The following is a 17,644-nucleotide window of genomic DNA, read 5'->3' on the forward strand; positions in this document are numbered from 1 at the left end:
AAGACATCCTTAAAACCCCCAAAAGGTTATCAACTGGATCACCAGCCTTCGTTTAGAGTAACAGCAAGTATATATATATATATTTAGGTCTAAGGAAACACAATAAAAATGTTTGATTTAACAATGACATATTTGCCTCAGGTCTGTGATCCTGAAGTGAATATTAACTGTCCATTTATTTTCTTGGCTTTTCTTTACTAGGAAATTGATTATAGAGATTTCTGCAATGGTGAAGGCAATGTAAAAATTGGTTACTATAACATACTTTTTACGCCATGTTTGAAAAAATAAATCCAATGGAAAGGTTATAGTCTGAAAATCTTCATTAAATTAAGTTAATATAGGGGAAAAAACTTTAAGAGTTCATAAATATTTTTCAGTGCTGAATAAAGATATAACATAACACTTTCTGCTGTGATTTTAATAGTTTCTGAGAGCATGAAAAATTTCTAGAACTATAATGTATAAATGTTTTCAAAAGATTATATTAATATGAGGGAAAAATCTGTTATGAAATAAACTGACAAGATCTTGTATGAATTCATGTTATCTTTAAATATGATATTTGTGTGAAAATATCTGGAAGAAAAAACAAGATGGTGCCACTCACACATACAATGTGGTTGCCACAGTAGCCATATTAAGAAACTTTTTATCGCTACTTCTGAATGGATAATTGTGTCAGCGTGTCAACATGTGTACAAAATACTTATGTTGATGTCTAGCAGGTCCTGAATGAGAATTATGGTGCTGTACAGACATCCTATAAGGCCACCAATGTGGCCATCCTGAAAATCTTGGTATAACTACTTCTCCTGAATGAATCGTCATATCAGTGAAAGACTTCTTATGTCTAGTTGGACGTAAATGAAAATAGTGCCAATCTAACCTCCAATATGGCTGTTTTAATGGGCATCTGGAAAACCCCTTCCTTGCTACTTCTCCTAGATGGCTGGTCATTTTGACATTGTGCTTTCACTAGATGACCTATTTGATGTCTGGTTGGCCATAAATGGAACTATGCATATGGTTTTGATGTCTAGTTGGTCCTAAATGTGGTTTTTGCTGCTCATAAACTTCTAATGGTATTATAGTTGGTTCCTTAATGAAACTGCTGTACAAAATTAAAAGGCCTTCTCACTTTCTGTCAAGTTGGATACAATTATCTTTACCAGCTAGGATTTCTTGATCCTCTTTTTTATACATCAACCCTTCGCATATGTAGTTAGCTAAAACAGTATTTTGAACAATTAATTGCCCTCTTGCAAATACAATCCCAATTGCATGCTTTTACCAGTGTGAGAGCTCCTTATATAAGTAGCTAAGTATTCAGTAACTGAATTTCCACATCCACATGCATCAACTCAGAATTAAAAGTTGCAAAACATATACAAATTTGAAAATCTTGAGACATGTGTCACTTTGCATGGTGGGTGTTATGATTTAAATGCAACAAGGAAATTGAATTAGGGTTAATTTCTTTAAGCTGTATTCAATCATGGGGCCCTGGATTATAGAATGGTCTAGGCATACACATCACTAATCAACTCTCTCTAGTCCAACCAATGTGTGTATATGAGAAAGCTTGCCAGTAGCGTTATGTGTGTTGATTTCTTCCAATAAATATGTTGGCTGCCATGTAAAGTCTATGATGTCCTGAAAAATGGTGTTAAGCTCCATACAAGCAAGCTAAACAATCAATGATATAATGGAACAGTAGACACCATTTTAGCTAAATATGCCAAGAATTGATTTAGAGACTTGGTTAGTGATGATGACTTAAAATTGGCAAGGGATTAAAAAGATAAAAGAAATGACCTTTCATGGCACTGTAATATAACAAATGAGGAAAAACAAAAGTTTATTGCATTTGAACCTTTTGTTTTTTCACAGTTTCAATTTAAGTCATAAGGCCCCTTATTTTGCCTTACCAAACATATAGCAAGTTATTACCTCAAGCCCTAGCACTAATAATGCCTCACAAGTAAGCAGTCTTTTATGAAGTCTCAGGTCTGAGTATATGTCTAGCAATACTTATGTCCAGTTTGTTTATAAAATTCTTTCTCACATGGTACAGTTTTCAGAGAGACACGATAAATTCAACAAGTGTGGTAATGAAGGGACAGGCATTCTTTATTTATGCACACATCCCAAAGGGACATTGCTATGTTTGAATCAACACTGAACTGAAGAATGGAGCATCAGCTGCATCAATTAAAATATTGTGGCCCACACAAAATACTGCAAGGACTATAATCAATTTATGAGTGCAATGGGCATGAATTACTGTAGCAGACTGGAGGAAGTAATCCGAATTTATTAATATCTTGAAGCTAAATATAGTAAAGTTTTCATCTATAATCTGTGGAATCATTTTTGCACACAGTTTGCAGGATTTGTCTTTGGGTCATCGTTTTTCTTTTTCTTCATCTTTCTAGCTTATGGTATCTTGATAAGTCTTATGGTGCCGTGCAACTGCACTTGATGATTACCACAGCCAGTGACATTGTATCAAATCTTCTGGGATCAGATGATTCAATGCAAATTCCACATAACCTATCACCAGACCTCATGTTTGCCATCTGACTTACTAAGTTATTTTGCCTAAATAATAATAAAAACAATCTGGTCTGATGTATTGATAGCGTTCTGAATGACCATAATATATTCTCTGTATCTATCCTAGAAAATCCTGAGTGGATTGCTGTTTGGTTTTAATAAACCAAAGTAATCCAATGAAAGGCATTTTACAGACACAAGTGTCTGTTTCCTGTATGCAGTGATTAAATGATAGTATTATGTCTTTATTTTTTTAAAACTGATGATACATATGATCACCTTCAATGTGCAATATTAGTTATGTTAATTAACGAGTGGGCAATATTTGAATTTCAAAGATAAAAGTGTATGCCATGATCACTTTAGTAGGATGATTTGTCAAGTGAGGTTATCTTTTCTGTTTGAATAAATATTGTTAACTAAACTATTTTCGCAAGTTATGACATAAGAATGATTCAAAGAAAGAAAATTCATTAAATTGAACATATAAAATGTAATACTGCAACAGAGTCTAGATGAACTATTTCTTCAGAGACACAATCCAGACTCTGTGGCAGCAAAATTATCAAATAGGACACAACTAAGAGACAATCACATTTTCAGTCACAATGGTTTGACAATTATCAATGGCTTGAATTCATTGACTGTGAAGGCAAAGTGATTTGCAGTTACTGCAAAAAAAGTTCCCAAACTGTCACAGATTTTAAATTCTACCAGTGGACTTGTAAGTGTAACTGACAAATTCAGGATTTAATCAAGCAAGTCTCATGATAGTATTATACCTAATAAAGCAAAATGTAGCACAGTATATTCATGACACTTAGGCCAGCATGTACAAAATATTCCTCAAGTTACAGTTGCTAGCACTCCACTAAGAAATGTCATTTTATAATAAATAAAAATGTAATGGAAAAAAAAATCGATAAAGTGATTGCACTCTTTAACATAGCCTACTACCTAACTCAATAATGAAAATGATTTGGTTCATTATATCTTTGTGTTTTATGGAATAAATGCATACATCTGATTGAATTTTAGGCAAGAGACTGAACTTTTGGGTTAAGTTAAAATGTATGTGGAACAAATGCATTTTCTAAAACTACTTGTATCAGTGTGCATTGTGACTTTTCTTTAAGATAACTCTAAATGGTACTGGGTATATATCATTTTCTTCAACTGCACACTGTTGTCTTCCATTTGATTTGATGACTTACAGCTATACTGTCTACACAGTAGGCCTCAACGTCAGGAAAAATTCTGTATACTTCAGTTACAGCTGAAATAAGTTTTGCATTAGTACCTGAATCAGACAAAAAAGGTTGTGTTCTGGTGTGTGAATAGAAATGGCTAAAAGTAATATAGACAAAAGCCATTAGAGTACACAAGTTACATATGAAAACCACCAATTCACTTGCATGTGTGGCATACAAGTTCAAAGATTTGCTTCATGTTTATTTCTGTACACACATTGTTCAACTCATAAGATATTTTAAGAGCTATTTCTCTATTGTATGCATAATTCATTTACAAATGTGATTAGTGGGCCACACCGAAGGCCATACTATTAGTTCACTTGGCAATATGGTAACGTCAGCTGAAAAGCATAATCATCCATTAAAAGAGCATTATGATATGAACATTAGGTATTTAGGACATATAGATTTTTCTTTTCCAAATGGAGTCCAAGTAATTATTGCCCAATCCAGGTATAATTTTGTACACAAGTAAAGAACAAAATAAGATAAATCTTCATTTATTTGCAATTGACAATACACTTCTTAATGAATATACACTTTTGCATTTATTTTGTATCACTTGAATAAACAATATTTCTTTCAGTTCATTTTAAACTTTTATTTTATATCACTTGAGTAAACAATATCTCTTTCGTTTCATTTAACACTTAGAAACAGGTTCTTCCAGTTACAATAATCAACTCTGGAAACAATAAACAAACTGGAACTTTTGACCTAATTATATTACATTTACTAGGGTTAAAACAATAAATTCCTTAACATAATAAATTAACAGTTCCAGTTAATCAAACACAAAATCACCTTTTATACAGGGTGTGAACTGTTAATATTTACAGGATAAAGCTTATAGTTTCCAAATTGATTGAAGCTTACATGTTGCAGTTGCTGGCACATATCTATTTCCAGCATGGTTTGCATACATTCCACCTTTAATAATTTTGTTACTTCCCTACCCCACCCCATTCAGTAACAAGTATCAAAAATCAGGCTCATTCTAAGGCAAAGTCTGTAACTTGTGTACCACAGTCATCAGAGAGACAAAGATGCAAAACTTTATGATGCCTGTCAAAGGAAGAAAACAGTTTGTTGTTTACCCAAGTTTTGAACCAGTTAACTTGAATTCTCAGACCATCAATTGCTACAGCCCCACTAATTACAATTGTTAGGGAATAATGAGAACTCACCTTCAGTTATCTGTGTATATATATAATTTTAATAACCAAGAATACCGGATGTCTGGGAACATTATAGCATTCAATGGTAACGTCAGAACTGAGATGAGAGAATTAAACAAGCATAGTACATGACATAATATATCCATAAACTATTGACTGGGAAAAATACTACAGAACACCATTTCTGCTGGCAGTAAGATGTTGAACCTATATGTCATAAATATCAGGTTGGACATCTAGGACCAGTAATATTCATAATGGGCAGTACCCACCCCCCACCCCCACCCCCAAGTGAGAAGGGCCTGATTTGTAATCTAAGCCACCCAACCTATCACAGCCTTTATAGTACTTGAAACAAATATTGAGTAATAGTAAAACAAACTCTGAAAGTTATTAAAACCAATTTGTTATATTTCCATAACTCTGCATAGTTAACTGTGCAAGCAGACTTAAACATATCAGTGTATGACAGTTAAATTGAGCTATAGCATCGATTAACAGAAGCTACGAATTCATCAACAAGCAGTGAACAATCATCTTCACAATAAATGTCAAACATTAGCATCCATAAGCTGTCAAGACAAGTTGTTACACTGGATATATAATCATCCATTTATTTCAAACAAGCTGTGAAAAACGAACCTAACGTCCGCTATATGTACGCTGGCCATTGCAAAGGATGCTTTAATAGATTAATGTTTATCGTCGTGTCTTGACAACCATTTTGCGCGCGCACACCGGAAAGTCATGCTATATATTTGTTACTTGTGAACGTATTCGTGGGCAGTACGCTATATATTGTTCCCGTGACCGTATTCACGGGCAGAATGCTATATGTTTGTTCTTCGTGAACGTATTTTTGGGCAGTTACTTTGTCATCTTCAACCTAAAGGTCAAAACTGCCCATGAAATATATATATCTGCCCACGAACCGAAAACATGAATAGGACTATAACATAAGTGTATATACTTATTTTCAACATATACATAATTACTATGTAAGAAATACAACCTATGTATATGTATTTTGATTTGAAATGTAAACTATATCATGTCCTTCCCGTAAACCCACTTTCGGGATGACTGCCCACAACGCACCTAAAACGTGTATATATACAATACTACTATTTACTTGGTGTATATACAGTACAACTATGTACATGGTGTATATACAGTACAACTATGCACATGGTGTATATACAGTACAACTATTTACTTGGTGTATATACAGTACAACTATGTACATGGTGTATATACAGTACAAGTATGTACATGGTGTATATACAGTACTACTATTTACTTGGTGTATATACAGTACAACTATGTACATGGTGTATATACAGTACTACTATTTACTTGGTGTATGTACAGGACAACCATGTACATGGTGTATATACAGCATCACTATTTACATGGTGTATATACAGTACAACTATGTACATGGTGTATATACAGTACAACTATGTACATGGTGTATATACAGTACAACTATGTACACGGTTTCTATATAGTAAAACTCTGTAAATGGAGTATATACAGTACTACTATGTATATGGTGTATGTGCAGTACAACTATGTACATGGTGTATACACAGTTCAACTCTGTATGATTTGGATTTTTAATGTAGCTTTAACAATTTTTCAGTCATATTACTATGATGTGTGCAATGTGGCAGTTTATAGTGATGCTTAGCACTGGGGCATCATGCCGCAGACATGTATCATGATGTCCCTCCTGGTCACATTATCTTGACACCCGGCCGATGATTCCTAAACTAACCTCTTGATGCTGAGTGCCAAGTGAGGCAGTTGTTAGTACCATTTGTGTAAGCCTTTTGTTTGACTCAGCCGGTGCAACTATGTACATGGTGTATATAGAGTACAACTACGTGCATGGTGTATACATAGTACTACTATGTACATGGTGTATATACAGTGCAACTATGCACATGTTGTATACACAGTACAACAATGTACATGGTGTATACACAGTACAACTATGTACATGGTGTATACACAGTACAACTATGTACATTGTTTATATAAAGTACAACTATGTACATTGTTTATATAGTACAACTATGCACATTGTGTATATACAGTACAACTCTTTACATGTTGTATACAAAGTACAACTATGTACATTGTGTATATAGAGTACATCTATGTACGTTGTGTATATACAGTTCAACTATGTACATGGTGTATACACAGTACAACTGTACATTGTGTATATACAATACATTTTTGTACATGTTGTATAGACACTACTACTATGTACATGGTATATATACAGTACAACTATGTAAATGGTGTATATATAGTACAACTCTGTACATTGTGTATGTGTGTGTGTGATTTGGATGTTTAATGTTGCTTAAACAGTTTATATGTATATTGTGTGTATGCAGTACGATGTACATTGTGTATATACAGTACTATGTACATTGTGCATATACAGTACTACGTATATTTTGTATATGCAGTACTATGTACATTTTGTATATGCAGTACTATATACATTGTGTATATACAGTACTATGTATATTTTGTATATGCAGTACTATGTACATTGTGTATATACAGTACTATGTACATTGTGCATATACAGTACTATGTATATTTTGTATATGCAGTACTATGCACATTGTGTATATACAGTACTATGTACATTGTGTATATACAGTACTATGTATATTTTGTATATGCTGTACTATGTACATTGTGTATATGCAGTACTATGTACATTGTGTATATACAGTACTATGTACATTGTGTAGATGCAGTACAGACATGTACATTGAGTATGCACAGTACAGACATGTACATTGTACATATACAGTACAGATAGGTACATTGTGTATATAGTACAACTATATACATGGTGTATATACAGCACCACTATGTACATGGCATATATAGGGTACAACTATGTACATGGTGTATATACATTACAACTATGTACACTGTGTATATAGTACAAGTATGTATATGGTGTATGCACAGTACAACTATGTACATGTTGTATATACAGTAGATGATGTATATACAGGATATATATGTGTATCGAGTAAAGATTGAAATTCTTCCTAATTGGCTTACTATTGAAATCCTAGATGCTATGAAAACAATGATATTTTCACCAATTCAAGGCTATGGGAAACCATACACAATAGAATGTATGGAGAAATAAAGTAACAAGTATGATTAAGAAAGCTAAGAAAACGTATTATCAGTCATTGCCTGAAAACAAAGAGAGCAACAAAAGCTTCATTTGGAAAGTCTTCAATGAATTCACTGGAGGAACACACAAAGATCACATAAAATTCACTCAGGTCTGGTAAATGACACCATAGTCACTGATGACACTGACAATGCAAATGTTTTCAATGATTTTTTTCACCAACGTTACCACAAAGTTAAAAGAACCAGTGATAGAAAACAACTGTAATAAACGGAAAAGGTTCTTCAACACAAATTCTCTCATGAGGTATGTTTCTCTATCCCACCAGTATCAAAATACTTTGTTGAAAAGGTCTAAGTGAACTTGATACCAAGAAAGCTACAGGACTTAATCAGACTAGTCCACGACTCATTAAACCTTCTGCCTCTGCTATTGTATATAGCATATCATTGATAATTTAAGTATTCCAACCTCATCTGTCCCAAAAATATGGAAAAATGTAAAAGTAACTCATATACACAAATCTGGTTCTAAGGATGACACTGATAACTACCGACCACTTGCTGTTACACCGTAATCAATCAGGATTTAGACAGAAACATTCCCGTGAGACTGCCTCGATCTCCCTGACTGATAAATGGCTTCAAGCACTTGACCAAGGTTGAATAATATGATCTGTATTTGTAGATTTCAGGAAAGCTTTTGACATCATGGATCATGAAATCCTTTTGAAGAAATTGAAAATCTACCAGCATGATGAAAGAACAGTTAGATGGTTTACTTCGTACTTAAGTGAGGGTACACAACATGTTTACATAAGTAATGTTCTGTCTGAATCTGGAACAATTAGATACGGAGTACCACGAGGCTCAATTCTAGGTAAATTACTAATCATTTTTTTTATTAATGACCTACCACTTTTACTAAGAAGAGGCTCAATATGATCTACAGATCTCTATGCAGATGACACAACATTGTCAGACATCAAAAGCACAAAGCAAGAACTCAAAATTTCTTTACAGAATGCCCTAAACAAACTGGAAAACTGGTGCACATGCAATGGCATGGTGATAAATACTGGTAAAACAAAAACATTACTTATCTCAACACGGCGAAGAAGGACAAATCTTGATAGTGATGAACTATGTCTGACATGGAAGGATAAAAATTTGCAAATGGTCTGTCATGATAGACTACTTGGTGTTCTGGTAGATAATAACCAATCATTGACTACACATGTCAAACGTATTGGTAAAAAAGTTAATTTAAGTTTATGGCTACTCAGTAGGATAAGACATTTTTTCCCTGAAAGGCACAGAAAACTATCTTGTAACAGTTACATACAACCCTACTTAGACTACTGTAATACAGCATGGGGTAATTCAAATGATAAAAACATAGCAAAGCTGGCACATCGTCAAAAAAGAGCATTTGGGCTAATATCAATCCAGAAAGAAAGCAAGGAAAGTTCAGCTGGAAGGTTAAAAAATATTACCTATTAAAGACCGAATCTGTCTGAGAAAAGCCAAATTAATGTACAGGATATCTCATAATAGTGCTCCTGAATATTTACAATCACTATTCCAGTATAGGCTACCTGGTAATACTCCCACCTGCGATCCATGTCTACCAAACAGTATAAAATTCCCAAGCCAATTAAGGAGTTATTTTAAAAAAGTTTCCAATACTCTGGAACTCTGCTCTGGAACAGTATTCCAGTTGAGAGTAGAAATGCCCACTCTATTTTCTTCTTCCAAACTCAATGTATCCAGTGGCTTCAGAGATGCAGCTTAAATAAATAAATTCCTTTGTATGAGGGCCTCAAGGTAGATTAGTTTTTAGCTAATTGTTACCCTCTTTAAATAAGGTCATTATTATTATTATTATTGTCCATACAATAACTTTTTCCCCACTATACGATTGACAAAATAGTCCATACAATAACCTTCTTTCTATAAGATTGACAAAACAGTCCATACAATAACTTTTTTCTGCCTATACGATTTAGAAAATATTCTATACAATAACTTTTTCTTTCTATAATATTGACAAAATAGTCCATTCAATAACTTTTTTCTTTCTAAATGATTGACAAAATATTCTGTACAATAACTTTTTTCTTTCTGTATGATTTAAAAAATACAGAATAATTTTAGCTTGGTCTAAAGTCTAGCATCCTGAAAGCATTGCAACAGTAGCATGTGATGTATTACTGATATCAAAGCAAGTGATGTCTTATCACCCACAAAATCGCAACCTCATAGCATTTTTTTAGACCTAGAAAAAGCGTTTGACCTAGTATGGACCAATGGACTAATAGCAAAATTAAACCAATTTGGAATAACTGGATGCTTGTTCAACTTGATTGGCGATTTCCTCACAGGCCGTAAAATTACAAGAATAGGCAATACCCATTCGGAAGAATTTTCACTTGAAAATGGAACAGTGCAAGGCAGTGTAATAAGTCCTTTACTATTTATCCTAATAATAAACGACCTTGACCTCAATGCAGCCTCCGCAAAAATAAACTTTTCACAATTTGCAGATGATAGTGGCATATGGAGGAATGGAAATCGTGCCAATAACACAGTAGTTAAAGAAATCCAGCAGAGCCTAGACAACATAGGGAGATGGGCGGACAAATGGGGTTTCAAAATATCTCACGAAAAAACTGTGGCAATCATATTCACCCCCAAACGAAATAACAACCTAGTCTATCCAAACTTCTATATACAAAATCAATTAATCAAATACGTAACAGTAGTAAAATTCCTAGGAATGTTCTTTGACAACCACCTCACATGGAAACAGAACATTGAACAACTCACCCAGAATTGTAACAAAGATCTCAATTTACTCAGGAACATCACAGGGACTGACTGGGGATAATTAGATTAAAACTGGATTATGGTTGCCAAGCATATGACTCGGCTAAGCAACCTGTACTACAAAAAAGAGCATTTGGGCTACTATCAATCCAGAAAGAAAGCAAGGAACATTTAGCTGGGACGTTAAAACTATTACCTATTAAAGACTGAATCTGTTTGAGAAAAGCCAAATTAATGTACAGGATATCACATATTAGTGCTCCTGAATATTTACAATCACTATTCCAGTATAGGCTACCTGGTAATACTCCCACCTGCGATCCATGTCTACCAAACAGTATAAAATTCAAAAACCAAATAATGAGTTATTTAAAATAGTTTCCAATACTCTGAAAGTCTGCTCTGGAATAGTATTCCAGTTGAGATTAGAAATGCCCACTCGATTTCCTTCTTCCAAACCCAATACATCCAGTGGCTTCAGAGATGCAGCTAAAATAAATAGTTCCTTTGTATCAGGGTCTCATGGTAGATTAGTTCTTAGCTAATTGTGTTATCCTTTTCAAATAAAGTCATTATTATTACTTATTATTATTATTATTATTGTTCATACACAGGACAACTATGTACATTTTGTATATACAGTACAGATAGGTACATTGTGTATATAGAGTACACATAGGTACATTGTGCATATAGAGTAAATATAGGTACATTGTGTATATACTGTACAACTATGTACATTGTGCATATAGAGTACATATAAGTATATCGTATATACACAGTACAACTATGTACATTTTCTATATACAGTACAGCTATGTACATTTTGTTTATACAGTACAACTATGTACATTGTGCATATAGAGTACATATAGGTACATTGTGTACAGTTGGTTGAGCAAACTATTAAGATAATTGATTGTGAAACTCCGTAATTGATTATCTTTAGTTTCATGAAAAACGCAAAGGTTAGTAAAACTCATGTGTAAACGGCAAGCTAAATAGGGTTTCAAATCCAAATGAAAATTGTTGGGGGGATTGCATCTTTATTTCAGTTACAAAAGACTGATCAGCCATAAAAAGTTCCTTTCAGTTTACAAAGTTGTAGAACAAAAATAACGCAACAGAAGAAAATGTAATATTTTTTATCAGGTTAAAGTATACATGTCATTAAAAGAGATTACTCATGTACATTTATTAACATTTGGAATTCTTGAGCAAAGTTATAAATATATAACAAACAAAAATTATAATCTGCTCTTAGCAGCCGATAATAAAATGGTTAAGTGGAACCGATCATTGATTATGAACTTCTGACCGATTCCCATCACTAGTTTGATCTTATAGTAATGTATTTGTCAACTCAAATAATTTCCACTTTTCATCCATTAGATTACAATTAAATGCATTTATATTTCTCATTTCCTTTTTTAAAAAGTTCCATATTTGTGGCCCTGATTATCGAAAACGTTTCTAACAAAGTCAATATATGCATTTGCAATCAATATATTACAGATTCAAATAATAACAAAGAGACAGACTGAATTGTATTCCTTGGTCTAATATTGCCACATTTCATCATGTCATGCTGCCATTATGCAAGGGGCATAAGTGACGCATCAACTTACAGAAGTATAAAACCTTCACAAGATTCATAAAAATGGTAACTAGCAAATGATTTAGAAGAGTTATAAACATTTGTAATGATGAATAAATGAAGTAGTTAAATCATAAACTTGTACAGTGATTTTAGTAGTTCCTTGCAATATAGTGCAATCTTTAATAATCATGCCAAAGGCATGGCCCATGGCAAGGTCGAAGATATTTATAAAGATATGAAGGCTATCCTTCTGTGGCTTACATTAGCAGTATGGGTTATGACTAAATCCAACTCTGAAAATGGTTTCATGTACTCCAACACATTGTTGCATGTATGCTGCAAATTTGGGCATGTTCCTTGCATTTGTTTATATAGTACATTATTCTGCTTTACAATCTGTAGTGACATATAGTTTTATTATAATTAACACTATGCCAGAAGAGTCTCTTATTGTTTACTGTCTGTTGCCTGTGAATCTACATGTAGCCTTACAATAATATGCACTATGTGAAAAGAGTCTCTGGTTTACAACCTGTAGGAAGTGACCCAACATGTAGACTCAGAAAAAATATGCACTATGTGAGAAGAGTCTCCTCTGGTTTACAACCAGTAGCATGTGACTCTACATGTAGTCTAAGAATAGTATTCGCTATGCTAGAAGATAAGTTCCTATGGTTTACAGTCTGTAGCATGCAATTCTAGCAATATATCATTAAATAAATTTCTACAGTCTATCTGGTTTGCCTTATGGTCATTCACAGTACTGTATAAATAAATATTTTGCCTAAATAGGTGGTCACTCATGGCAGTGAATGATATATAAGAAAACTAATTTCAGTCACAAAGAGCAGGTGGACACTCTTGGCAGGTGTCCAATCATAGTAGGAATTGTTCAAATCAGTTTTTACGGTGTATCCTATTCAAGATCTGGGTATATTCTTTATACCTGTCAATCTGAATTGTCTCCCATGAGTACATGATCTGGGTTTATTCCCTATATCTGTCAGTCCGAATCATCTACCCTTGAGTACAAGATCTGGATATTTTGTTCACATTTATTTATTCTGCTTTGTAAATCCTGCTGTCCAGATTGTTCGATTCCTTTGATTTCTTCAAGTACATAGTCTTCGAAGTCAGGGTCACAGCAACATTTGCTTAGATAAATCAAGTTGCCAGTGATTCTTGTCCAGTGAGTGGTAAAATCACTGCTTTTCATTCTTGCTGAACTAGTGTGTGCCTGGTATGTATTTCTATCACTTCTAACAGCTCTGATTGCTTGGTCAACCTGTGGATCAAGGTTTGGCACTAAATTGAGCAAGAGAGCAGAGGTGAGTGATATATCGTACTTTCTTTGATCTGTGGTGCCTTGCTTTGGAAAGATTTCCTCAAGCTGGGGACTGCTCAAAATCTTATTCTTTCGAAGGCCACGAATTGCTTTCTCGTTATTTTTCATGAACTGAGCAAAGGTGCAGTTTGGTGTAACTGCATAGAAAGTAAGTAAGCGCCTCAGGATTTTGGTTCCAATGTCAACAATTAAGCAGGAAATGCGGCTGAAATGCTCTCTCTCTTCTGTCTTTGATGTCAACGAGACTGAAACAATAATAAGCATTAATAAAGTTAGTAACCATGAAAGGTAAGCATGTCACATAAATACAAATAAATAGAGTTCGGGACAATTTCCGATTTAAATGACTTTGAACAATTAAGAAGTGTTCGGATTGTATCAAATATGTTCTAAACTGTTTTCCCTGTGGGGCCGAGGTAGCTTTTGTGTGTATCTTTCGAATGTAAAGCTCATTTGTGTCCTCTATATTCGTTTCAAAACATGCACATTCATACATCTATTGGTTTACAATCTATTTTGCATATAGTCCATTTGGCCATTACATTCTGCTCTCACACACCAACTGTCTGCTATAAACACTTGTAGCAATTGAAATTAATTAGGTACAGAATCTCTGTATACTCATGATATTTTTATAACGCTTGTAGCAATTGAAATTAATTAGGTACAGAATCTCTGTATACTCATGATATTTTTATAGCATGTATGGAGAGAGACTCAATAGTTTCACATAAAAAGTACACTTTAGTAACTTAGTTGATGAAAACTGTTACAAATGACTTTACAATCTACATAAGTCACTTTAGTAACTTAGTTGACGAAAACTGTTACAAATGACTTTACAATCTACGTAAGTCACTTTAGTAACTTAGTTGATGAAAACTGTTACAAATGACTTTACAATCTACATAAATCAGTATGGTTGACAATTTTAGGGCTAGTGATTTCGTGCTTTGCAATGTAGAGAGGTCAAGGAGGTTTATGATGTTAAGGCTAACGATCTCTTGCTTTACAGTCTACCTATACAATATACTTAAGTCCGCGAGACTGACAATGTAGAGGGGAATGATTTCTTGACATAACCAAAGAGGAAGTTCAATTGTAACAAAGAAATACAAAGAGTGGGAACCCTGATCAATTATATTTCTCTGAGCTTATAATACAGATAAATTGATAGCGGTCCAGCTAGAAACTGTTGTGCCACCATCCCAAACAGCCTGTGCACCCTTTTACCCATTTCAGAACACCTATTTGTTTTCTTAAACTGAAAAATTAGCATCGCGATGAACATTGTTCAAATGTCTCTTTACTTAAATGATTGTTTTAATAGTTTTATTTTCAAACTGTTTAAATGCCTGTAATCAACATTCACCAAATCACATGTGTGTGTTGAAGCTTAAGCTTGCCCTTCAAATCAAAGGGTGTTACTACTACAGGTCTGACTTGGAAATGTCTATTTCATTAAAGTTAATGAATCAAAAACATGAAATAGCTTGTTCTATCTGCCACATTAAATACAAAATATATGTCAAAGCCTAAACATCATCTGTATTGACCTATTATTAAAAACAACAAATAATTAAAATAAATCTCTAAGTGAATGACACTCTACTAAGGTAAAAGAAATTCCAGGAATTCAAGAGACTACCGCTTTTCCCCTTCAACTTTACTGCCAGTTGAATATTTCTCTGCTATCATTCAAGAATAACTAGTTGCCGGTGGACTTCACACAGAGACCACTCTCATATAGGACATAGTATACATCATCTTACATAATGGATTTCACAGAGACCACTCTCCTACTGGATATAGTATACATCATCTTACATAATGGATTTCACACAGAGACCACTCTCATATAGGACATAGTATGCATCATCTTACAGAATGGATTTCACACAGAGACCACTCTCCTATAGGACATAGTATACATCATCTCACATAATGGATTTCACACAGAGACGACTCTCATTTAGGACATAGTATACATCATCTTACATTTTTAAGACAGTATCATGGCAGCTATACCAGCTGTATTAATGGTACCATTTCCATTTTTGGACCAATTTGTTGGCATAAAATATATACAGGCATAAACCTCAAGTTAATATATGGGAGAATAACCAACAGATACCATGGTGGCCATATTGGCGATAGTCATTTTCAGTTAAGACCAAGCAAATATTATAGGAACTCTTCTGATGAAAATCCCATGTCAAAATGACTGTGGAGGAGTATCAAAAAACAAGATTTTCAAGATGGAGAGATATTGGACATGAGATCAGCCCATCTTAATTTTGGATCAGCTAAACATGATAATATGACTTTTACTCAGATCCAATGCTGATATGGTGGTTCATTCAGTAATACAAAATTTTCATTCTGGCCACTGTGACAGCCATATGAGACATCAGATCAGCACCAATTCACGTTGGACCAACTAGATATCATTAAGTCTTTTGGGTGAAAACCCCATGTCAATACAACTTTCCATTCAGTCACACTGGATATCACACTTGAACAACTTTTAAAATCTCACAAATATCATTATAAATAAGGAGCAGCAAAATGATTTTCAAGATGGCTGTCTGGCCATGTTACCTTTCCGAATTTGCACTATTTTCACTTTGGACCAGACTTCATAGGAAGTGTTTCAGTAAATATTTTTATGCATATTTAGATCTTGTTACTGCCCTTGGTCAGTAATTCTGGGCAGAGGCCTACCTGAGGACTCACATTATTTTTGTAAACAATATACTACATAGCTAATAACGTTTTATGATTTTATTTTATATATTAAGACAGTCATTACTTGGAGGTAAACATGTTTACTGATATGTTCCAGGTCTAGCTTTATTTAGAAATTATAAATGCTATAGGAGAAAGATAATTCTGAATTTGATGAGAAAATGACACACATCCTGGTTCTGTTGTTGTGTCTTAGCTTTCTACATACATGCTGATTACTTGAAATTTACTCATTCCATATCTTGACATTGATCTTAGCTGCATGAAGTTGTATTCAGTTGAGAGGATTTAATTTCAATTATTCTTTGGAATTACAAAGTGCTTATTGACAAATTAATATTTTGGGCTTATTGAGAATTCCATCAAGGATATTTTGAATTATAACATTGTGACACATCAAGACCCTTAGCACATCAACACTATTCCAAACTACTGGAATAAGGACACATTCAATATCAGAATTCATTTGGAACACCACGGGAATTCATTCAGAATAATCTATACATTTGAACTTCTCATAGAACATTTTTTTGACTATTAAAAATATTAATTTTTCTAGAAACGAAATGATCAAATCTTGTGCAAAGCATGAAACTGTGGAGCAAAACCTTAAGACAAATATAAACATCAGTGCAGTTTGATGTGATTTACTCAAGACAATGTGGTAATAATAGTGATGCTATGTACGACAATAGCTAATTATGCTAATTTTGTCTTTGCTTAGATATACATAGTTCTTTTTAGCTATGGGTGGTTTTTCTTCCAATTTTGCAGCCTTTTGAGAGACGCATATCTGAATTAAAACCAAATGGTATACTCTATAACCAAAATCATACCTAACAATCATTCACCGAAACTAAAGGAAGATACATTATTTCAGCAATACCTAAGGTATTCAGTTTCTTATTTAATTAACTAGATACCCAGAAAAGAAAACCTGAGAAATTAT

General features: G+C 33.7%; 1 protein-coding gene across 3 annotated transcripts in view; it reads right to left on the minus strand.

The window, feature by feature from the left end:
- Positions 1-12,133: 12,133 nt before the first annotated feature.
- Positions 12,134-17,644, minus strand: part of LOC149789929 (uncharacterized) — a 160,198-nt gene continuing 154,687 nt past the window's right edge. For all 3 annotated transcript variants that reach the window (XM_089971994.1, XM_089971993.1, XM_089971992.1), the window contains exon 12: positions 12,134-14,192. In XM_089971994.1, the coding sequence (XP_089828120.1) occupies positions 13,606-14,192 (587 nt within the window). In that variant the 3' untranslated portion in view covers positions 12,134-13,605. The remainder of the gene's footprint in view (positions 14,193-17,644) is intronic.

This window comes from Sinohyriopsis cumingii, chromosome 10 (assembly GCF_028554795.1).
Source record: "Sinohyriopsis cumingii isolate HCF-2022 chromosome 10, ASM2855479v2, whole genome shotgun sequence".
Lineage (NCBI taxonomy): Eukaryota > Metazoa > Mollusca > Bivalvia > Unionida > Unionidae > Sinohyriopsis > Sinohyriopsis cumingii.